The sequence below is a fragment of the Physeter macrocephalus genome, chromosome 10 (genome assembly GCF_002837175.3).
Source record: "Physeter macrocephalus isolate SW-GA chromosome 10, ASM283717v5, whole genome shotgun sequence".
In the NCBI taxonomy this organism is placed as follows: domain Eukaryota; kingdom Metazoa; phylum Chordata; class Mammalia; order Artiodactyla; family Physeteridae; genus Physeter; species Physeter macrocephalus.
This window is the reverse complement of record NC_041223.1, coordinates 75,735,678-75,759,966: the sequence shown is the minus strand read 5'-3', so window position 1 is coordinate 75,759,966 and position 24,289 is coordinate 75,735,678. Positions and strand designations below refer to the sequence as shown.

The 24,289-nt window shown below is 34.9% G+C and overlaps 1 protein-coding gene across 2 annotated transcripts in view; it reads left to right on the top strand.

The window, feature by feature from the left end:
• EYS (eyes shut homolog) overlaps positions 1-24,289 on the top strand; it is a 1,767,714-nt gene that overhangs the window by 573,488 nt on the left and 1,169,937 nt on the right. For both annotated transcript variants that reach the window (XM_024133056.1, XM_024133057.1), the window contains exon 17: positions 1,871-2,016. In XM_024133056.1, the coding sequence (XP_023988824.1) occupies positions 1,871-2,016 (146 nt within the window). The remainder of the gene's footprint in view (positions 1-1,870; positions 2,017-24,289) is intronic.

Here is a 24,289-nt window from a genome sequence, read left to right as displayed (position 1 = left end):
CTTGGATATATTAGATTTCTGGTGGTTATGATTTTTGTTGAAATTATGATTATGTCGAAACAATTAGGAAGAGGTTCCCTCAGAAAATCAGAACAAAAATCTGTCTCAAAAGCACTGAGGGACTTCCCTGGTGGTCCAATGGTTAAGACTCTGCTTCCACTGCAGGGGACATGGGTTCAATCTCTGGTCAGGGAACTAAGATCCTGCATGTCATGGTGCAGCAAAAAGAAAGAAAAAAGCATTGAAAGGATATTTGATAAAGCTTTTTTCTAGACTTCTACAAGAGGGGGGAGAATTGTAACTATATAGAGCTTGTTTTGCTAAGTGCACTTCTCTCTCAATTTAATTTTATCTATAGAAATTCATTCCATGTTTTCATTAATATTTTTATGAATATAGAAGTTAAATTAGGAAAGACTAAATTATCTTGTTTCTTCCTCTTAACATTATTTATTGGTTTTATCATCAATTATTTGGTTGTTGCTTTTACTGATGCTATTCCACCAACATATAACTAAAACTAGTCACAATTCATCTAAGGAGGATTGGTCCTCTCCCTTCTGGCAAACAGATACAGACTGACTAGATGTTTAAACATAAACTTGGTGGGCACAATATCCAAGAAGAGAATGAGAATAAATTCAAAGTGATCTTGCCACATGTACTTATATTTGTAGCTGCCACAGCTTAGACTACAGAGGAAAGAAGTCAAGAGTCAATTGAGACAGGATCTGAATCAATAGAAAGAAATGCACATAAGAACAAAGAAACACTTCCAAATAAGAGTTGAGGACAAATCTGAACTCAACAACTCAGTCATCAGAGGCTGATGCATAAGATAAAGAGGGGAGAACTGGACATTGAAAGTGGGTTCAAATGAAGTTTCTGGAAGTCATTCTCAATGACAAGGTTTTTGAGAGTCCCTCCGTCCATTAAGTTCATGACACTTTGAACCTGACATCTAATCATTGAATAACATTCAATTTCTGCAACATCTGCTACTATAATTAATCACTAATGAAATTGTTTTTGTTAAAAGGATTTTTAAAAAAATTAATTAGAAGGACTTTAGTATCAGGAACAAAATGTTATTCAATCCATGGAGAGAATAATTTTCAATTTTCAACATAGAATATAGTTAAAGGTGATATTTATACTATAACAAAACAAATACAGGTACAGAATTAAGCTCAATAGTATCTATGAAATTCCAGTAATTTTTTACCCAAATACATTCATTTTAAAAAACACTCCCACATAAAGAACTTTTAAGGAGAAAAATATCTAGAAGATTGTTGGAGGAGGTCATCAAGTGGACTTGAACTTCGGTTGACTCATGAGCTGAACCAAGGCAATGGGAGGCTCCTAACTCCATCCCCATTCGTGATATGTTCATCCTCCCACCATTCCCATACTAGGAGCCACATCAAGGATACAGCCTTGAGATGATAATGTGTTATTGAGACCATCTGGACGGCACACTACTGATCCTCCTTAATGTGTCTATATAAACCTTAAGATTCTGGTGGGCAGGTTCAGAGATCCACTCATCTTGTGACCACCCAAGACAAGCCTCTGATTTAAGTTCCCTTACTTATTAAACCTGCCATCTACTGATCTGGGGTGGTCTGCCTCTTTCTTTGGTTTATTCTTGCTCTCTATAAATGGGGCCAGTTTCTAATTTGACTTGGGGAACTCCCGAGGTTTTAAACCAACAAAGGTGAATTGTATTTTCTTTAAAGAAAAAAATAAAATGGAAATATTTCAATTTCTGTAAATTTAGTTAAAAGTCTGAAATTTAATATATATATGAATTATGTATATAATGAAATGCTTTTTGTGGTTACATTATTTCTCTTTTTTTCTCTAGATTTCTATGTAATTGTGAACCTGAGTATCATGGATCTTTTTGTGAACTGGATATAAATGAATGTGAAATCACACCTTGTCCTGATGGAGAAAATTGTGTCAAAAGAACAGGTGGATACATCTGCCTCTGTGCTCCTGGTTATTCAGGTAAATTTCTACCTGCTCTGTCTGTATCAACATGTTGGTTGTAAATAACTGGCACCCACATATCTACTCTGCAAATCCTGAACTAACCTGTTCCATGCAAGTGGGGCAGGAGGGTCAAGAGGCTCTTTGTCTCTTGTAAAAGAAACTAATAAAAACAAAAATTACGCTTTTTAATCTAAAATTCACTAAACATTAAGAAATATATGGGGGCTTCCCTGGTGGGGCAGTGGTTGAGAGTCCGCTTGATGATGCAGGGGACGCGGGTTCATGCCCCGGTGCAGAAAGATCCCACATGCCACGGAGCGGCTAGGCCCGTGAGCCATGGCCACTGAGCCTGCGCGTCCAGAGCCTGTGCTCCTCAACGGGAGAGGCCACGACAGTGAGAGGCCCGTGTACCGCAAAAAAAAAAAAAAAAAAAAAAAAGAAATATATGAATTATACATCAAGGTATTTTACATTTTTATGCTTTTTTGAATTGAAGTTTATCTAAAGTATGTTTATATGCTTGTAATACAGAAAAGGCATTGTATGAATAATCTAAGATAAATTTTACTGTTATATCCATTACACAAATGTTACTTTAAAAAAATATAAAGAGTAAGTTTAGCTCTTTTAAACATACTTATATGCTAGAAATCAATCAGGGAGCCCTTGTGAATTTAAAGTTCCAGGAGAAAAATACGATTTGGAGTCAGTTGCCTCAATATTAATCATTCCACAACATAAATTCTATCCAAATATAAATGCAAAAGTCATCAATGAACATAGGAAAGAACACTAGCCCTCTAAACTTCTGCTGAGAAATTGCTTTTATGAAATACAAAAAGCTATATTGTTTTGGCATACCAATATTAATTATGTGTGCTCAGCAAGAATGTATTCAAATCTCAAATCGTAATTTATTAATGTCTGAATTCTTCACCACTGGGAGATTTTGGGTTTCTTTCCTGACAGAAGCTGGCTAAGTGAATCTAATATTAGATTCTATACTCTTAGGAGTAAAAAAAAAAAAAAACAAAAAAACAAAAACCCGAAACTAGACAAATAGAAATGACATTGAAAAGCAAAACCGATAAAGAACTAGAAGCATTTCCAGTGAATAAGTGGTCAAAAGCAATAGGAAGCTGACACCTGAACAAAATATATGCAGGTGTCTTCCTGGAGAATAATGATAGGTTCAGAAAAGGTTACCTTGGTAACAATTGTTAGAGACACAGAAGTCTTGACAGAAATTTAAAAAAAAAAATAGAACTACAATCTACAGATGTTATTACATAAATAAGAAGCAGTACATTTTGGCTATAAAAGTATCTTTTCTAAATTTCATATTGCCCCTCATCTTCCAAATGATTGAGATTTGTACTTGGGACCACACATATCCAACTAGCAATACCATTCCCCATGCTATTGTTTTGCAGCTGCTACCACGCTAACATTGTTAAAATAAGAAATGGCACACTGAGCTGAATATGACTGAGAAACATGTTTGTAAAATTACTTGATATAACACATTGTTCTGATACTTTAAATTCATCCTAAAATTTGAAGGATTGATGTGTTCTTTGTTTTTCTTTCCACAACCTATTTCACTGCAAGCTATGGTTCTTAGCATTGTTTCAAAATCTAAGATTGTGTTGCCAATTAGACACCCCAGTGGAGAAGCTGAGTGCACAGCTGGCTGTATGAGGTGGTCTCCAATTGAAATATACATGTGGGAGTCTTCAGATATACAACTGTGGTGCTAGGTAAGCTCACAAAGGAGTGAGTGTGGATGGAAGAGAGAAGAGGACCAAGGACTGAGCCCAGAGGCACTGCGATATTTAGGTTTCCAGGGGAGAAGGAAGAACTCGCAAAGGAAATTTAAAAGATCAGTCAGTGATACAGGAGGAAAAACAAGAGCAGATAAAGTTTGGAAATGCATGTAAATTATTTCAAGTAGAAGGAGTGATCAATGTTGTCAAATATTATTATGTCAAGTGAAATAAGGACAAAGTATTAACCATTGGCATTAGCAATACAAACGTCATTGGTGACACTGTCAAGGAAGCAGTTTTACTGGAGTGGAGGGTGCAAAATTATGTTTGAAGTGGATTTAAGAGAAAATGTGAGAAAAGTTCTGAGATGAAGACACAGTTTATTAAACGAATATTTTTACTTTTAAATAAGGAAACAAGAAATGGAGCAGTAATTTGAGGAGAGAGTGAGATTGAAAATGAAAGGTTTAATTTTTACATTTTTTTTGTTTTTAATTTACATGCTCATTAAATGATGCTGACTCCTGTGTGGAGAATGAAGTAGAGAGTTTCAGTAATAGAAGCAGAGAGACATATCAGAAAGCTTTGGAAATGGTCCAGGTGACAGAATATAGTGAGTTAGATTAGCACTGCCCAGCAGAGGTGGTGAGAAATGCCCTCACCTCATATGTGCTCCATAAATATTCATGAATGATGAACATTTAATAAAATATAAATAGTAAAGTGCATCATTGAACTAAATATCACTTTATAAATCATTGATGAATCAAATTATGTCCCCTTTTTATTTTTAATGAAAAAACTTCAACTTCCTCTCATTGATTCATTGGGTTCTGAAACACTGTATTTTCAGTTATTTTGGGGTCTCAAGCTTTTTTGGGATGATGCTCACATAAACCCACATTCATATAGCACATATGTGTAACTGATTCTGGGAAGGCCACTTAAGGAATAATGATTCCATGGGCTTCCTTTCAAGCTCTAAATTGGATTTTGTGTGGCCTGTTTTCCAAGGAAAATTTGAATTTTGAACTCAGCAAATTACGTTTGCTTTTTGGTTAACTCTATTGTAGTCTTCTCATATTGGAAGAAATGAGTTTTCTTCTTAATTTCAAAAAGATTTGTTGGAAGTTTACAAATACCCAACTCACAGGCCATTGTGAAGGGGGTCTCACACCTGGTTTGGTGGTCTGCTATGACCCCTCAGTTGAAATCACTATGCAGGAACTGGTGTAGCCAAAGTGTCTCTGTAGATGTAGTCAATTCTGAGTTGATTTAGTCTTCATTTCAGGCCAGGTGTAACAGACTGGCAACTGCTAAACTGTTTCCTGGAAGGGTTGGAGGATTCAATTCTCGTACTTCTTCTAGAAAGCTATGATCATAAAAAATAATTCATTCATATTTACTCTCTCCCTAATATACATATATTTGAGAGAGATCATAACTTAACATGGTATAGAGCAGATATATTAATTGCCATAGGGAAAAATTATGTAGAAAAGAGATTATAAAGGGCTGGGATAAGGTTAGGAGTTGGGGAGATGAATTTAAAGAAAGCAATCAGAAAAGGCCTTAAAACAAACTGGTTTGGATTAAGACTGAAATGCCATTTATATATTGGTAGATACATATATATGTGTATAGATAAATAGATTGAGAGATATCAAAAATCAAAATTGTACTTAATAAACTATAAAGGTGAGAATATTTCCCTAATAACAGATATTTATATTTTATACATAATTGGACCATTAAGAGATGTGTTACAGCCAGTGGCAGCAGCATAGCATGGCATTAGCTGAAGAGGTGAGCAGGAAACTCAAAGCACTCTCAAGAATCCTTGTTCACTGATGCCACATTCAAACATCATTTTTGCCTCTTCCTCCTACCAAATCCTTATCTCCTTTTTGCCCAACCTAATTCCATGGCTCACAGTTATAACCACTGTCTTACTTGCATTATCCTGCCTCTGTCTCCTTCCATATCACTCACCTCAAAACACCTCTATCCTGAAGTTAATCCCAACTTCCCATATATTTTTCATTCACATGGGTGGCATAGAACAGGAGAAAAAAACACAAGTACGTGTACGCACACACACACAGACTCTCACACTCTACATTGGTTGCTCTTACTTTGACTTCCTGACCACAGACCTCAAGGAAGCCATTGGTCCCTCTGACAGATGCTGCTTCTCACTAATCAATCCAGTTTCCCAGTATCCTAGCTTATTATTTCTGGCTCTCTCTTCTCTTTTTAAATTCCGATCAATCTTCCCTGTATTTAAATTTCAGTTTAAATCTTTGTCTCTCATATTCCTGGGAAAGTAAAAGTGATCAGAAGATAACTTCTTTATCTTTCCACTAACAACTAGCACCCTACAGAGATCTGCAGTCATACACTGTGTTTTTCTCTGGTTTCCCTGTTCCTGTCTGTGGTTATCCCTTCTACTGGTAAATTGCTTCTGTCCTCTATCGCCTATCATTAAAGGGCATTCATCCTGACGTTATTTTCTGCTACATAAATTCCTTCATCCATACTATGTCACTACTCCAGCATATAAATATTGATATTAACCTCTTTCTCAACTCATTTTTGAATATTTCCCTTTTTATATGTTTATTAAACTACATTTCTTTTTTTTAACAGAATTGTCAAATCTGTATCAATTTACATTCCCACCAACAGTGCAAGAGGGTTCCCTTTTCCCACACTCTCGCCAGCATTTATTGTTTGTAGATTTTGTGATGATGGCCATTCTGACCAGTGTGAGGTGAGGTCTCATTGTAGTTTTGATTTATATTTCTTTAATGATTAATAATGTTGAGCATTTTTCATGTGTTTGTTGGCCAGCTGTTTATCTCCTTGGGAGAAATGTCTTCCACCAGTTTTTGATTGGGTTGTTTGTTTTTTTGATATTGAGCTGCATGAGTTGTTTGTATATTTTGGAGGTTAATCCTTTGTCAGTTGCTTCATTTGCAAATATTTTCTCCCACTTCGAGGGTTGTCTTTTTGTATTGTTTATGGTTTCCTTTGCTGTGCAAAATCTTTTAAGTTTAATTAGGTCCCATATTTTTATTTCTGTTTTTATTCTCATTACTCTAAGAGATGAGCATTTATTGTTTGTAGATTTTGTGATGATGGCCATTCTGACCAGTGTGAGGTGAGGTCTCATTGTAGTTTTGATTTATATTTCTTTAATGATTAATAATGTTGAGCATTTTTCATGTGTTTGTTGGCCAGCTGTTTATCTCCTTGGGAGAAATGTCTTCCACCAGTTTTTGATTGGGTTGTTTGTTTTTTTGATATTGAGCTGCATGAGTTGTTTGTATATTTTGGAGGTTAATCCTTTGTCAGTTGCTTCATTTGCAAATATTTTCTCCCACTTCGAGGGTTGTCTTTTTGTATTGTTTATGGTTTCCTTTGCTGTGCAAAATCTTTTAAGTTTAATTAGGTCCCATATTTTTATTTCTGTTTTTATTCTCATTACTCTAAGAGATGGGTCAAAAAAGATCTTGCTGTGATTTATATCAAAGAGTGTTCTGCCTATGTTTTTCTCTAAGAGTTTTATACTGTCTGGGCTTACATTTAGGTCTTTAATCCATTTTGAGTTTATTTTCATGTTTGGTTTAGGGAGTGTTCTAATTTCATTTTTTTACATGTAGCTGTCCAGTTTTCCCAGCACCACTTATTAAAGAGGCTGCCTTTGCTCCATTGTATATTGTAGCCTCCTTTGTCATAGATTAGGTGACCATAAGTCACCTAATCTCTGGGCTTATCTCTGGGCTTTCTGTCCTGTTCCATTGATCTATATTTCTGTTTTTGTGCCAGTACCATACTGTCTTGATTACTGTAGCTTTGTAGTATAGTCTGAAGACAGGGAGTCTGATTCCTCCAGCTCCATTTTTTTTTTCTCAAGATTGCTTTTGCTATTTGAGGTCCTTTCTGTTTCCATACAGATTGTAATTTTTTTTTGTTCTAATTATGTGAAAAATGCCATTGGTAATTTGATAGGGCTTGCATTGAATCTGTACTTTGCTTTGGGTACTATAGTCATTTTCACAATACTGATTCTTCCAATCCAAGAACATGGTGTGTCTCACCATCTGTTTGTGTCATCTTTGATTTCTTTTCTTCTTTTTAAATTTTGTTTTATTTATTTATTTTTTATACAGCAGGTTCTTATTAGTTATCTATTTTATACATATTAGTGTATATATATATGAATCCCAGTCTCCCAATTCATCCCACCAACACCCCATCCACTTTCCCCCCTTGGTGTCCATAATTTGTCCTCTACATCTGTGTCTCTATTTCTGCCTTGCAACCAGTTCATCTCTACCATTTTTCTAGGTTCCACATATATACATTAATATACGATATTTGCTTTTCTCTTTCTGACTTACTTCACTCTGTATGACAGTCTCCAGGTCCATCCATGTATCTGCAAATGACCCAATTCCGTTCCATTTTATGGCTAATTAATATTCCACTGTATATATGTATCATATCTCCTTTATCCATTCATCTGTCAATGGGCATTTAGGTTGTTTCCATGACCTGGCTATTGTAAATAGTACTTCATTGAACATTGGGGTGCATGTGTCTTTTTGAATTATGTTTTTCTCAGGGTATATGCCCAGTAGTGGTATGGCTGGGTCATATGGTAATTCTATTTTTAGTTTTTAAGGAATCTCCATACTGTTCTCCATAGTGGCTATATCAGTTTACATTCCCACCAACAGTGTAGGAGGGTTCCCTTTTCTCCACACCCTCTCCAGCATTTGTTGTTTGCAGATTTTTTGATGATACCCATTCTAACTGGTGTGAGGCGATACCTCATTGTAGTTTTGATTTGCATTTCTCTAATAATTAGTGATGTTAAGCAGCCTTTCATGTGCTTCTGGACCATCTGTATGTCTTCTTTGGTGAAATGTCTATTTAGGTCTTCTGCCCATTTTTTGATTGGGTTGTTTATTTTCTTAAATATTGAGCTGCATGAGCTGTTTATATATTTCTGTGATTAATCCTTTGTCCATTGATTGTTTTGCAAATATTTTCTCCCAGTCTGAGGGTTGTCTTTTTGTCTTGTTTATAGTTTCCTTTGCTGTGCAAAACCTTTAAGTTTCATTAGGTCCCATTTGTTTATTTTTGTTTTTATTTCTATTACTCTAGGAGGTGGGTCAAAAATGATCTTTCTGTGGTTTATGTCAAAGATTGTTCTTCCTATGTTTTCCTCTAAGAGTTTTATAGTGTCCACTCTTACATTTAGGTCTTTAATCCATTTTGAGTTTATTTTTGAGTATAGTGTTAGGGAGTGTTCTAATTTCTTTCTTTTACATGTAGCTGTCCAGTTTCCCCAGCGCCACTTATTGAAGAGACTGTCTTCTCTCCACTGTATATCCTTGCCTCCTTTGTCATAGATTAGTTGGCCATAGTGTGTGGGTTTATCTCTGGCCTTTCTTTACTATTCTGTTGATTGATATTTCTTTTTTTTGTGCCAGTACCATATTGTCTTGATTAAACAATCTAACCTTACACCTAAAGGAACTAGACAAAGAAGAATGAACAAAACCTAAAGTTAGTAGAAGAAAAGAAATCATAAATATCAGAGCAGAAATAAATGATATAGAAACAAAGAAAACAATAGTAAAGGTCAATAAAACTAAAAGCTGGTTCTTCACGAAAATAAACAAAATTGATAAACCTTTGACCAGACTCATCAAGAAAAACAGGGAGAGGACTCAAATCAATAAAATTAGAATTGAAAAAGGGAAGTTACAATGGACACCGCAGAAATACACAGCATCATAAGAGACTACTACAAGCAACTTTATGCCAATAAAATGGACAACCTATAAGAAATGGACAAATTCTTAGAAAGGTTAAGCTTCCAAGACTGAGCCAGGAAGAAACAGAAAATACAAACAGACCAATCACAACTAATGAAATTGAAACCCTGATTAAAATTTTTCCAACAAACAAAAGTTCAGGACCCGATGGCTTCAGAGGTGAATTCTATCAAACATTTAGAGAAGAGCTAAGGCCCATCCTTCTCAAACTCTTCCAAAAAATTTCAGAGGAAAGAACAATCCCAAACTTATTCTACGAGCCCACCATCACCCTGATACCAAAACCAGACAAATATACTACAAAAAAAGAAAATTATGGACGAATTTCCCTGATGAATAAAGATGATTTCTTTCATCAGTATCTTATAGTTTTCTGAGGACTGGGCTTTTACCTCCTTAGGCAAAAGGAGAGCTCTCTTTGAAGAACAGTGTGGAGGTTCCTTAGAAAACTAAAAATAGAACTATCATGTGACCCAGCAATCCCACTACTGGGCATATACCATGAGAAAACCATAATTCAAAAAGACACATGCACTCCAACGATCATTGCAGCACTATTTACAATAGCCAGGACATGGAAACAACCTAAATGTCCATCAAAGAAGGAATGGATAAAGAAGATGTGGTACATATATACAATGGAATGTCCCTCAGCCACAAAAAGGAATGAAATTGGGTCATTTGTAGAGATGTGGATGGACACAGAGACTGTCAGAAAGAATGAAGTAAATAAGAAAGAGCAAAACAAATATCATATATTAACACATGTATGTGGGACCTGAAAAAAAATTGGTATAGACAATCTTATTTACAAAGCAGAAATAGAGACACAGATGTAGAGAACAAACGTATGGATAGCAAGGAGGTAAGGGGGGGTGGGATGAATTGGCGGATTGGGATTGACATATATACTCTATTGATGCTATGTATAAAATATATAACTAATGAGAATCTACTGTATAGCGGAGTGAACTCTGCTCAATGCTCTGTGGTGACCTAAATGGGAAGGAAATCCCAAAAAGAGGGATATATGTATACGTATAGCTGATTCACTTTGCTATACAGTAGAAACTAACTCAACATTGTAAAACAACTATACTCCAATAGAAATTTTAAAAAAATTATCAAATCTGTTGTCTAAATTGAGTATCCATTTCCTAACTTACCATTCCCTTCAAACCTATTCCCAATTTGCTTTTAATCCCAAGACTAAAATGAAACTCTTCACATCATAGGTCACTAACTAGCACCACATGGACAAATTCGTAAGCAAATTCTCCCTCCTCATTTTACTCATATTTTCAGTAGCATTTTACACATTCCTTCTACTTAAACACTTTCTAGACTTGCATTCCATGTCCCTACAATCACTAATTTCTTCACTGTTTTCTGTGTCCTCTGGTGAATACTGTACCTGTTCAGAACTTCATTCCTCCTCTCGCTTCTCTAAATACATTCATCCCTTAAGAGATTCCATCAAGGTTTTGGTTTGTTTAAGTATCATACATATACTGATAATTAACAAAATTGTTTTCATAAGTTCTGGACTCTCCCCTGAACTCTCAACTCATATACTCAAATAACTGCTCAACATTTCCACTTGGATTTCCATATGATACCTCCAACCAATACCCCAATACTGAGGGGTTAGCCCAACCCTGCTCCACCCCTTGTATCTTCTGTCTCAGTGGATGGTGTCATGGTTCACCCAGTTTCTCAGACCAAAATTATGGAATTATTTTCCAGTCTTTGTTTGTACATCCCATGAAGTCCATCAGCAGATCCCATTGGCTGCATCTTCAAAATATATTTAAATTCAACCACTTCTCACAACCATCATTACAGTCACCCTGATCCTCTTGCCTGAACTATAACATTTCCTTCTTCCATTCATGTCACATTAACATGTATTTCTCATCAAATACCTAGAGTGATCATTTTAAAATATGAAATGGATCACTTTAGCCCCAGCTCAAAATCCATGGCTTCAAATAATTCTTTGAATGTTAACACACACTCCCTACTTTGTCCTGTTACATCCTACATAATCTGGTCCCTGGCCACCTCTCTGACCCAGTTCCTATTGCATCCTCCCAGTCCCCATCCTAGGTGACCTCCTGATGTTCATCTGAGGATGAATGACTCCCTCAGATATGAACAGTTTTCTCACTTATTTCATTGAGTCTCCATTACTATACAGAGACTACTGTATAGTCTCTCTTAGGGGCCTGTCCACATTATATAAAATAATACTATGTCACTCTGTCCACCTACTTTTTTCCATCATAACAATTATCACTATCTTACCTTTATATCACTTAAGTAATGATTTATTTTACCTCTTCCTACTAGAATTGAATTTCTTGGAGGAAGGAAATTTTCCACCTTTGGTTCCCTGTTGTATCTCAGTGCCTAGAAAAGTGACCAGGACATTAGAGGCATTCAAAGATTTTTTTAAATGAAAGAACATTTCAGACTTTAAGTAATTTTGTTGCTTAATTGTAGTGAATTTTAACTTTTTATGTAAAAATGCACATAACTCTTTGGTGATTATAGATTTCTATTAAGTATATTATCTTTCCATTTTCTTCCCATAATGCCACTAAAATCAACTTTTTTTTACATTTTTATTGTAAATCAACTATAGTTCAATAAAAAATAAATTAATTAAAACATTTTAACATAAGTAATGAACAGATAATTGTCTTGCTTTTATAATGTTGATTTATTGATACTGTGGAAAAACATTCAAAGAAAAAGAAAACCCTACAAATCTGACTCACTCTGAATTAAAGGCATATATATGCAAATACATAACACCAATTCTAAATTCAGGGACAGTATAATTTGATTTAATATTCCAAAGTGAAATAGTTCTATGCAATAAGTCTAAAAGTGACCTAAAATGAAAAATTTAGTCCTTTTATAATACTTATTAACCCCTAATACATCTTTCTAAAAGGAAACCAATAGCAAATTAAGCCCAGTGAGCTTATCATTAGTGATTCTTTATATAATATATAACAATCTTAAAGCAGTTAATATTTTATATCCTACAAAATATGATGCTAAAAATAATGGTTAAGATTATGTACTGCCTATTAAAAGCATATAAATTATCAGATATTTATAGGTTATTATCTACTTATATTGAGTTTTCTAGGGCAGCAATCTTTATATGTCATAAATGTATTCATCTGACATTTTACAGAGTAATTGGGCTTAGAGAAATTCTATAGATAAATTATTAAACTGTATATTTATCCTAACATTAAGAGATACTTTATTATTCAAGCAAATATTAATCAAATGATTCTCAAGACCAGTGAGTACCGAAAATAATAATTATAGGACAATGCAAATGTGTAGGCACTGAGGTGGTTTTACTTTCTGATCAATCAGACTTCCTTCTTCCCAGGTTCTAACCAGGTATCAGCTCCCAAAAGACAAAAGTTAATCCAAGTATCAGGTTTATTCATGAAGGCTGAATAACTCCCAAAGTATAGAGCTTTCTGGTCAAGCCAGTCTGAAGAAATCTATAACCTATGTTTCAAGGTGAGAATACTATAATATTAACCATCTCCCATTGCAAACAGAGGAAATAATTGGGTATGGAAAGCAGAGCTAAAGGGCTGACTTCTTCTAGGAATTGGGGTCAACTGAATGGTGAAAACTAGAATGCACATGAAGAGCAGCAGGCTAGGGAGCTGTATTTCTGGAAAGTAGGCATTGCCATTTCCTCTGGAAGCTCAGGTCACAACATCTCGGCCAGCCTCTGATTTCAGCAGCTTTTGGAGTGAGCAAATTATAATGATGGTTCCCCAAGTCAGGTGATGCTGAGTTTCTGCTCCAAATCCAAGATCTTTTCCTACACCATGGAGCCAGCTTAGCCCACATGCAAAACACAGTAAGTCAGTGCCCTGAAGGCACCCTTCAAAGAACAGGAGATGGAAGGCAGTTTATAAATGCTCTAACCACCGTATTTTCTGGTAAATAATCCTGGATATATGTTATTCACTTCTTAAAATTTTAGTGTGCAGTCATGTCCCCATCACCTACAACAATCTCCTTAGCAGGGCTGCTTCTGCCGACTTTTTTTTTTTTTTGCGTTACGCGGGCCCCTCACCGCCCTGGCCTCTCCCGTTGCGGAGCACAGGCTCCGGACGCGCAGGCCCAGCGGCCATGGCCCACGGGCCCAGCCGCTCCGCCGCACGCGGGATCCTCCCGGACCGGGGCACGAACCCGTGTCCCCTGCATCGGCAGGCGGGCCCTCAACCACTGCGCCACCAGGGAAGCCCCTCTGCCGACTTTTAATCATTCTCTGGTCTCACTATCCCCACTCCCTCATTCTTCCTGAGGTCACCTGCTGAATAAATTTAGTATTCATCTCAGGTTCTGATTTCAGCAGAATCCAAACTAAGACAGTGGGCTTATGACATCAGAGCAGAAATCCAATGAAGTGACCCAAAGTCCCAGTATGAAGAATATTTCTTTCTCTTGGAAGCATGAAAGCCCTTGCCATCAGTATGAGATATTGCCATTTGAAAAACAGATTTTCCCTAACTAGTTAGAAAGGGAAGGAAAGAGAATCCAGTGTACTTACAATTCTGCCCCTCTTGGTAAGTGAATCTAAACTTACTTCACCTTTGGAAACTAGAGAATGAGTCTATAACCCCACAGACACCTAAAATAAATTGTGCTGCCTATAAATGAGATACACCTTCACTCTTGAGACAGAAGTATTTACCTAGCCTATAAATGGCTGTCAATGGCATCTCCAGGAAGTCAATGATTTTCACCTGTAATAATGTGCCTTCCTACCTTTAATGGAAATGCTCCATGGCTCTGTATAATATAAACAGATTTTTTTTAATTGTAAAGACCTTTTAAAATCAAAGTATTGAATCACTACCAAGCCAGTTAAATCTGGCTTTTAATCAGAGAAATAGAAATATAATCCATTACAAAGCAAAGATCTTCAGAGACATTTGTGAAGACATTGCCAGTCAGCCAGTTCTCCTTCTATCTTCAGAAGATACGGGTATTAACTTTTTACACCATTACTTTCAACCATTTAATTATTATTCACCTTCGTAAATGTGACCCACTGGTTGAACTTCATTCTGTTTGATAGTGTGATTTACAAGGATATATAACCTTTTAAAATTAGGACAAGCCATAGTACTCTTAATTTTTGCTTCTTATAAAAACATAGATGTCCTGGAAATATTGGACATATTATTTTCATTTTGGAAACAATAGGCTGGCTGTGAGGAGGGGCTGCTGTCTTGAGATTGGGCACATACTCTGCATTTTACCTGTCATCAACTGCACTTATTTATTTTCCTGACCATGACACTCCTTTGAACTTGCCACCGCTAAAATTTCAGCGGGCAATGAAGACAAGATTCACCATTCTCTGTACCCCCGCTCCCTTCATCTGCTGTCCCTGTCCTAATTCTCTATCTACTTCTGGATGAAAACTTTTACATTCACTTGTCAGTCCACTACTCATTTTTTTGACAATTCACTGGTTTTTCACACTCTTTGTTTGTCATCACTTGACTTGCTTGTCCTTTAGAGGCATAATGGAAAGACACTTTCTGCCTTGAAACAGTTGGGATTTAAATTTCCTAAGGGAAATTTCTATTTAGGAAAATGCTTACACTCATAGAAACTCACCTCTTCCAAAGAGGAATAAAACAAAGTGAAGACATGTCTGTAACATTTGTGCAGAGCTCTTGAGACGTTAGTTAGCTTTTTGGCACTGTGGTAGTGTTTGCTTTCAGAGCAAATCTTCGTTCTGAGAGAGTTGATGTAGTTATACTTTTATTTATCAACTCAGAACAGTTCTTTTACCTTTTTATCCTCTCTAAGGAGGAAGAGTAGAATAGAAATGACATTTTTTTCTCCTAAGGTATTTTTTATTTTCTCTAAGGAATTATATGAACATAGTATTAATTCAGGCCTAAAAGAAAATATGTGCTCATTCGGATTATTTAGAAATATTTACCTTCAATAGTCTTGCACATCTAATCTTTACAAAAGAGAAATTAAATATACGTGTAGATCCTTTTCACACCATGACCAAGGGGCATTTGTGTGTGTGTGAAACATTCTGGGAAGAGCTAGGGAAAAATAATCTTATCTAACCATGGTGTGCTCCTCAAAATATGCCCTGGGGTCTCTAGTAGAACATGTTTAGAATGAGGAACATCACAATTTTCCAGTTAGGACAAATAACTTCTCGATTCCATTTACCTTGTTCAACCCACCTTACCCAACCTACACTAGTTCAAATCTGGTGCTGAATTAATTCTGACACAGAACTCTGAGTAGGTGGAGTAGTTTATGTTTAACACACCTGAAAACTCCCTGACCTGAGAGCCCAGTGATCACTCAAGATAGGTTTTCTGAGACAAAACTCTTGTCATGGCCAAGTTTATCATTCTCTAATAATTTGGGGTGTATGGAACACAAATCCTCACTATCTTAGGAGCCAACTTATGTATTTTTCAATAGTCATTTTTGGAAGATATCACCTGGAATCTAAAAAAAAAAAAATGAGTTCATATTAACTTCTCTTCCTCATCATTTAGAATTTTTGTTTGAAGACGTAAAGAATAAAAGGCATGAGTCTCTCTTGGGTTTTATTGTTTTTTTGCATTACACTTACATAAATAAATAAATTATATTATTATATTTATTTGTAAATATAACACATATTGTATAAATATGCTTATATTTATTTTCTTACAAAGTGTTTAACTATATGTTCAAACCTACGCAATTTAGATATAGGGTATTCCTATCACTCAAGTGAGTTTCATCGTCCTCACAATCCTCCTCTCCTTCTTCTCCTCTCCTAGATTATTGAATTCTCCCCTGGTTTAATAAAGTGACGTTCTCAGTCCACCTCCCTGCCTCCATTCTTGCCCTTCTGCAATAAATTCTTTACAGAATGGTTCTACAGAAAAAATCAGGCCTTATAACTCTCTGCTTGGAATACTTCAGTGGATTCTTAGAATAAGTTCAAACCTCCTTAACCTTGCTCTCAAGGCCTTATACAATCTGCTTTGTCTCTCAAATTTATATCAAACTATTATCCTCTTTTCTCACTTGACTACATATGCAATGCTTTCAAACATACCACTATTTCTCTAATATGCCATTTTTCCATGTGGTACTTTGTTCATCATGTATCCTTTAGAAAATGTTCTGCCCTTTTATCTGCCCATGTCCAGTTCCTTCTCTCCCTTTAGGTCTCAACTAAGATTTTATCTCTTTAAAGAGACCTCTTTACAGTGAGGTGTCCCAAACTCACTTTCTTCATTACACCATCTTTTTTATTTTCTTCTCAGACTTGACCTTAATTTGTACTTTTCTTATTTATTATTGTGGTTGGTAATTGGAGGTCTCCCCAGGCAAAGTTCCATGTGGGCAGAGATTTTCTCTGTATTTCCTGTTCCAGATGTAGAAAAGATGCTCAAAACATGTTTGTTGAAGACTCACAGACATAGAGAACAGACTTATGGTTGCCAAGCAGGAGTGGGGTGGGGGAGGGATGGAGTAGGAAGTTGGGTTAAGCAGATGCAAACTATTATATATAGGATAGATAAACAACAAGGTCCTACTGTATAGCACAGGGAACTATATTCAATACCCTGAGATAAACCATAATGGAAAAGAATATAAAAAAGAATGTATATATATATAACTGAATCACTTTCTTGTACAGCAGAAATTAACACAACATTGTAAATCAACTATATTTCAATTAAATAAAAATGTTTGTTGAAAAAGAGAATGAGATAAGATTGAGAATCTCATTCTTTGGCAAAATTGAAGTGAATAAAAACAACTGAGCATGGATTCATACATTCTGAACAAATGTCCATACTCACCAAGCAAGAGATTATTTTCTGTTAAACTTAGAAGTCATAGGACAGCTCCCTACATGACTCTAAGTGGAGAAGAGAAACCTATTACCTTAAATATAAAAAGGGGCTGTTATTTATGATAAAATCATAACTGAGAAATCACAATTGAGATCCAAAAAAAATTAACCACTAACATATTATCTAATCAAGAAATTACACCTTAAAGGATTAAGTTGGTCAGGTTTATCCAAATTAAATATGTGTATTCTGAAGTCTTTAGATAGCAAGAATGTAATATATACTGAGGGGAAGCCGAAGAGGAAGAACACTGACCTGGAAGAGTTTCTAGCAGTCCACTGTTAGCACAGTGATTACAGAAGAGAAAGCTATTGAAACCCCTTAGGACTGAGTACTCAGATAGTGTTGTGTGTGTGTGTGTGTGTGTGTGTGTGTGTGTGTGTGTGTGTGTGTGTGTTTAAACTGAATCAGTGATAACACACTTTGTTATTACAGCAAGAATCATATAGTGTAAGCAAAAACAAAATTTGTTCATTTGATTAGGTAATAAGGATACATAAATTTTTGCTTATATTCTGGTCATAGAAATCATAGATTATGGTTTGCAAATACAGTATGATAAAGTTATCAATACATGAAATAACATTATCTCTGAAAACAATGACTTTCCATTTACATGTAATAAGGAAGTAGTGAACAAGCAGTTTACACTTAATGTCATTTTACGTGTCTTTGCCAATAATAAATATTTTGTAATATGCATTTATGTTTCAAATAAGTAATAACAAATTATCACTGTGAAGATGAAAAATATAAATGTACTTTATGTGAGTATAGAGATTTTTTTTTTTTTTTTTTTTTCGGTACGCGGGCCTCTCACTGTTGTGGCCTCTCCCATTGTGGAGCACAGGCTCTGGATGCGCAGGCTCAGTGGCCATGGCTTATGGGCCCAGCCACTCCGCGGCATGTGGGATATTCCCAGACTGGGGCACAAACCTGTGTCTCCTGCATCGGCAGGCGGACTCTCAACCAGTGCACCACCAGGGAAGCCCCACAGATTTTTTTGTTTATTCATTAACTTATTTTCAGAGGTCAAACAATGTTTGACACATTAAAAGGACTTAATAAGTATTTAACAAACAAATGAATGGTAACATCAGAAAACTTTGAGTAATAAATCTCTTAAATCTTAAAAATATAATTCAACTAAAATAAAAATGATAGTATTTACACATTTTTAAAGAGCCAATCTTTCAAAGATTTTGAAATACATCATTTTTTCTATATGTAATATGGGTATTTAAACAATCTATGGTATTAGAGCTACTTCTAAAATATACACAAGGATTATAATTAACCACAGGGTTTTATTAAATAAATGAAATCAAAATTAATGATGCTTTTAATGAAGCTTGTCTAATGATGTCAGTTGTCTAATGAAAGTTCATTGTGTGACAAATGTTAATTGGAGTTAAAAGGCCAGGAAATATACACAAGTGATTAAAACCTACTTAGTCTGAATATATGTTTTCAAAAGCAGCATCTAATTTTGTGCGATTTACTAACACGGATTAGGAATTTTCTGGAAACTCAAACAAGGGAAGTTTAGGTGTCTCTATTATAAAAGATTCAGTGATGAAAACAGCTCACTTCAGTAAGTGAATATTGGACCACATACTATAATAATGCAAGTAACATCTAAGAAACAGCTCCTGCTTTCAAAGATAACAGAATTCCACTAACGAGACAGACATTTACAGAGAACGTTCTAGAACATTACTAAGGGAAGGGAGAGAAAGCTTTCAGATTTCATAGACAACCAAACATTTAAATGGGTTCTGAAGGCTGGACAGGATTTTGGTCTACATGTCACAAGCCAACATGACTACTAACCTGAAAAAAGCTGGAGAAAATGGATGGAAAGTCTGTGGTTCCTACTACAGGCCAGGCTTAAAAGCACTTGTAACACTGTATCTCAGTAAACTGTTAGGCATTATTTCCAGCTTACAGTTGAGGAGACGGGCCATATTTAAATAAGTTGTCTGAGGTCAAAAGGCTCATAAGAAATTTGTGACTGAAATCCAGATATGACATTTTTCTTAAGCATGTAGCTCACTCTGCAGAAATATAAGGTAAATACAAATCAACCAACAAATATTCTGTAAAATTTAAAGTCCTAGGAAATCAGTCATCTAAAGCTGAAAATAAAATATAACATATGGCTTCTGATATTCCTATGCCTCCACATAAATATCTAGATTTTATTTACACATTGAATGATAGCTATAATCCTATATTGATTTATTCATAGTAAATACTTCTCCTTTCCCAAGTATTTTCTCCTTTTTAAAATTCTTTCAAATCCTCTACCAAGAAAGAAAACTGACCTCCTTATTCAGGCATATATATGAATTTCTGGAATATGAAAATAACAAACCAATTATGTAAATATTAATTAATGATGAAGTGAGGTTTTCTTTTCATTTTAAAACCATTTCCCTTTTCTGTTTTATTCATGTTGTATTGAAATAGGAAAATTAACATGCTCAGTACAGTAGAGCCACTTGAAAATGTTTATTGTATAATAGAATTTGTCATAGAAAAAAATCACAATTTTAATATTTTAAGGATATATTTTGATACAAATATAATATTACTATAAATTAAAACTATAAATATGATCTAATAATATAGCTCAATGGTAGAAATCCAGTATCAGAAAATTATAAGTTATAATGGCAAACATAGCTTTAGAACAAGGAGATTCTAACCATAAGCCTTTTGAGCATATTTAACATTCCTTCAGTTGAGGAAGGAAAATTCTATTGCTTTAAATATTTTAAAGGTTACTGAATAAATAATAAACCATAGAGAAACATGGCCTATATTGGTATGTTAAGAGGGGAAAAAACCCAGATGAGCTATTCACTTTTATATCTCTACTTTATTAAATGGCTTCCAAACAGTTCTGGTGAGGGAAACAGAACCCAAGGTCTAAGAGAGACAATCCAAATTTCTTGATGCCCTTAGGATACAGTTAATCAACTAGAAGAGGATTGTATTAAATCATCCCCTAAAAGAGAAAGAGCCACATTTTTTTAAAGTGCCTACTTTATAAATAAATACTAAATATACATGAGAAAGATTTGATTAAATATGATGATATTGCCAGACTGATGTCAGGTATTTTCATGAGTATTCAGAGACTGGATTATAAGAGCTAGGCAGTTTGCTACATGTAGCATGGTAATAAAAGTAAGAGTAAAATAAATCATCTATCAAAGGAGCAAAGCCAATTTTTTTCTGGTGATATATCATAATCTGTTACTTAATATCTTATGTTGATTACTTAATAAGAATCTCAAACTTAAACTTATCTGTAACAGATTTTGAAAAATTTGCCTCACTTCTACCCCATCTCAGTAAAAGCCATCCATCCCCCATTCCATCTATTACCAAGTCCAAGTTCATACTGCTCTCGTACAACAGGCCAGTAAGTTGAGAGACAGGGTGCTGGGGCAAAGAATAGCTGCTTTATTCAAAAAGTCAGCAAACTGAGAAGATGGCAGAGTATTGGCCTAAAGAACCATCTAAATTGTGAATAAGATTCAGACTTCTTTTATGTTACAGGAAAGGGGAAGCAAGAGAGTCCAAGACTAAAGGGTAAAAGTGGAGTGCAGACTCCTTGGAGTCACATGGTCTTTAAGGGAAGCATAACATTTCTTTGTTCTTCTGCCTGCTCATGTAGTCTGGATCCCAAATCTGCAAAAACTTCAAATTGTTAGTAGTTAGTTTTACTCTACCATTCTTATCTCCACTTATTAGCAATGTTTCTGGGCTGAAAGCAAACCTATCTATAACAAGTAGTAGCCATGGAAGCTCCATACCCTGGGATGGGAACTTTCTTCAGGAAACTCAATGAGATATTTGGACACAGGCAACATTTATCTAATATTTAACTCTTTATGTGCATAGCCAGAGTAATAGAGTACATAAACTAAAGAATGAGGGAGGCAGTTCCAACATGATGTTAGTTCTGTTCTTCCTCTGTTTCAATTCCCCACTGTTAATACCATTCCACAATCTGTGGGAAAGGGAAGATGACTGCTTTAGCTACTTCCTGCTGAACAGGGGCACTGGAGGGGTGGAATAGAATTGATCAACCTGAAATTGAAAATATTCCCGTGTGCCTGGTTTCTATCTAATATTTTGTGAATCTGGTGTAACACATTGATTGATCTGTGCTTATTGCATCTCTGGTATACATTCCACCTGATCATGATGTATAATCATTTCAATGTATTGTTGAAGTTTGCTTTGCTACTATTTTGCCAAGGATTTTTGCATATATGTTAATCAGGGATACTGGCCTGTAATTTTCTTTTTTCGTAGTGGCTTTGTCTGGCTTTGTATCAGGGTAAAGCCAGCCTCAAAAAATGAGATTGGAATGGTTCAATCATCTTCAGTTCTTTTGGAATAATGTAAGTAGGATGAATATTCATTCTTCTTTAAAAGTTTGGTAGAATTCACTTGTAAAGCTATCTGGTCCAGGACTTTTATTTGTTGGGAGTTTTTTTATTACTGATTTAATTTCATTAGTAGTGGTCACTCTGTTCAGATTTTCTGTGTCTTCCTGACTCAATCGTGGCATTTTCATGTTTCTGGGAATTTATCTGTTTCTTCTAGGTTGTCCAAATTGTTTGTGTAGTAATGTCTTACAATCCTTTGTATTTCTGTACTATAAGTACAGAAGCAACTTTTCCTTTTTCATTTCTTATTTTATTTATTTCAGTCATCTCTATTTTTTTCTTGATGAGTGTGGGTAAATGTTTATCAATTTTGTTTATCTTTTCAAAGAAAGAGCTCTTAGTCTCATTGATCATTTCTATTTTTTAAACTTTAGTCTCTATTTCATTTAGTTCCATTCTGACCTTTACTATTTCCTTCCTTCTACTAACTTTGGTAGAAGTTAGTAATTTTTCTAGTTTCTTCAGATGTAAAGTTAGATTATTTGAGATTTTTCTTGTTTCCTCAGGTAGCCCTTATCACTTTAAACATCTTTCTAAGAACTGCTGGTTTTGCTGTGCATAGATTTTGAAATATTGTTTCATTTGTCTCGAGGTTTTAAAAATTTTCTCTTTGATGTCTTCAGTGACTCATCTGTTGTTTAGTATCATGTTGTTTAGTCTCCAAGTTTGTGCAGTTTTCTTCATGTAATTGATTCTAGTTTAATATTCTTGGGGTCAGAAAATGTGCTTGATATGACTTCAGTCTTCTTACACTTATTGAGGCTTTTTTTTGCCTCGCATGTGATCTATCTTGGAGAATGTTTTATGTGCACTTGAAATGAATGTGGATTCTGATGTTTTGGGGTAGAATGCTCTCTCTCTCTCTCTCTCTCTCTCTCTCTCTATATATATATATATATGGTTCATCTGTTGTAAGGCTAATGTTTCCTTATTTTCTGTCTGAATATTAAAATGGGATGTTAAAAGTTCCTTACTATTATTATATTACTGTCAAAATCTCCCTTTATGTCTACTAATATTTGCTTTATGTGTTTAAGTTCTTCTATGTCTGGTGCATATTTATTTAATACAAGTGTTACATCCTCTTGCTGAATCAATCCCTTTATCATTAAGCAGTGTTCTTCTTTGTCTCTTGTCACAGTCTTTGTTTTAAATTCTATTTTATCTGATATAAGTATTGTTGCTCCAGCCTTCTTATTGTTTTTATTTACATAGAGTACTTTTTCCATTCTTCACTTTGTGTGTGCCTTTAAATCTGAAGTGGGTCTCTTGTAGGCAGCATATAAATGGGTTTTTTTTTTTAAATCCATTCAGCAACTCTATGTCTTCTGATTGAAGCGTTTAGTCCATTTGTAATTAAAGTAATTATTGATAGGTATGTACTTATAGACATTTTGTTAATTGTTTTCTGGTTGTTTAGTAGTTCTTGACTTCTTTCTTCTTCTCTTCTTCTCATCCCTTATGATTTGATGAATTTCTTTTAGTGTTATGTATGTTTGTTTTCCTTTCTCTTTATGTTTTGTGTATCTGTTATAAGTTTTTGGTTTGTGGTTACTGTGAGGTTTATATAAAACTGTATTTGTATACAGTAGCCTATTTTAAGTTGATGGTCACTCTAGTTTGAGCACATTTTACATGCATTACATTCTACCCCCCGCCATGTTTTATGCTTTTGACCTTATATTTTGTATCTTTTTATTTTATGTATCTTTTATGTATAACAGTTACAATTTTACTACTTTTGTACTTTAGCCATCACACTAGCTTTATAGGTGTTTGATCTATTACCTTTACTATATGTTTGTTTTTACTAGAGAGATTTTTTTTCTTTCATAATTTTTGTTTGTTTCTTGTTATGGCCTTTTCTTTTCTATTTAAAGAAGTCACTTTAACATACTTGTAAGGTCAATTTAGTGGTGATGAATTCATTTTCTTTTTGCTTGTCTGGGAAACTCTTTATTTCTCCTTCAATTCTGAATTATAACTTTGCCATGTAGAGTATACTTGGTTCTAAGTTTTCTTTTTTCCTTTCAGTACTTAGAATATATTATGCAAGTGCTTTCTGGTGTGTAAAATTTCTGCTTAAATATCAGCTAAATAACTTATGGCAGTTGCCTTGTACATAAATAGTTGTTTTTCTCTCACTGATTTTAATATTATCTCATTATCTTTAACTTTTGACCTTTTAATTATAATGTGTCTTGGTATGAGTCTCTGTGTTCTCTTGTTTAGGACTCTGT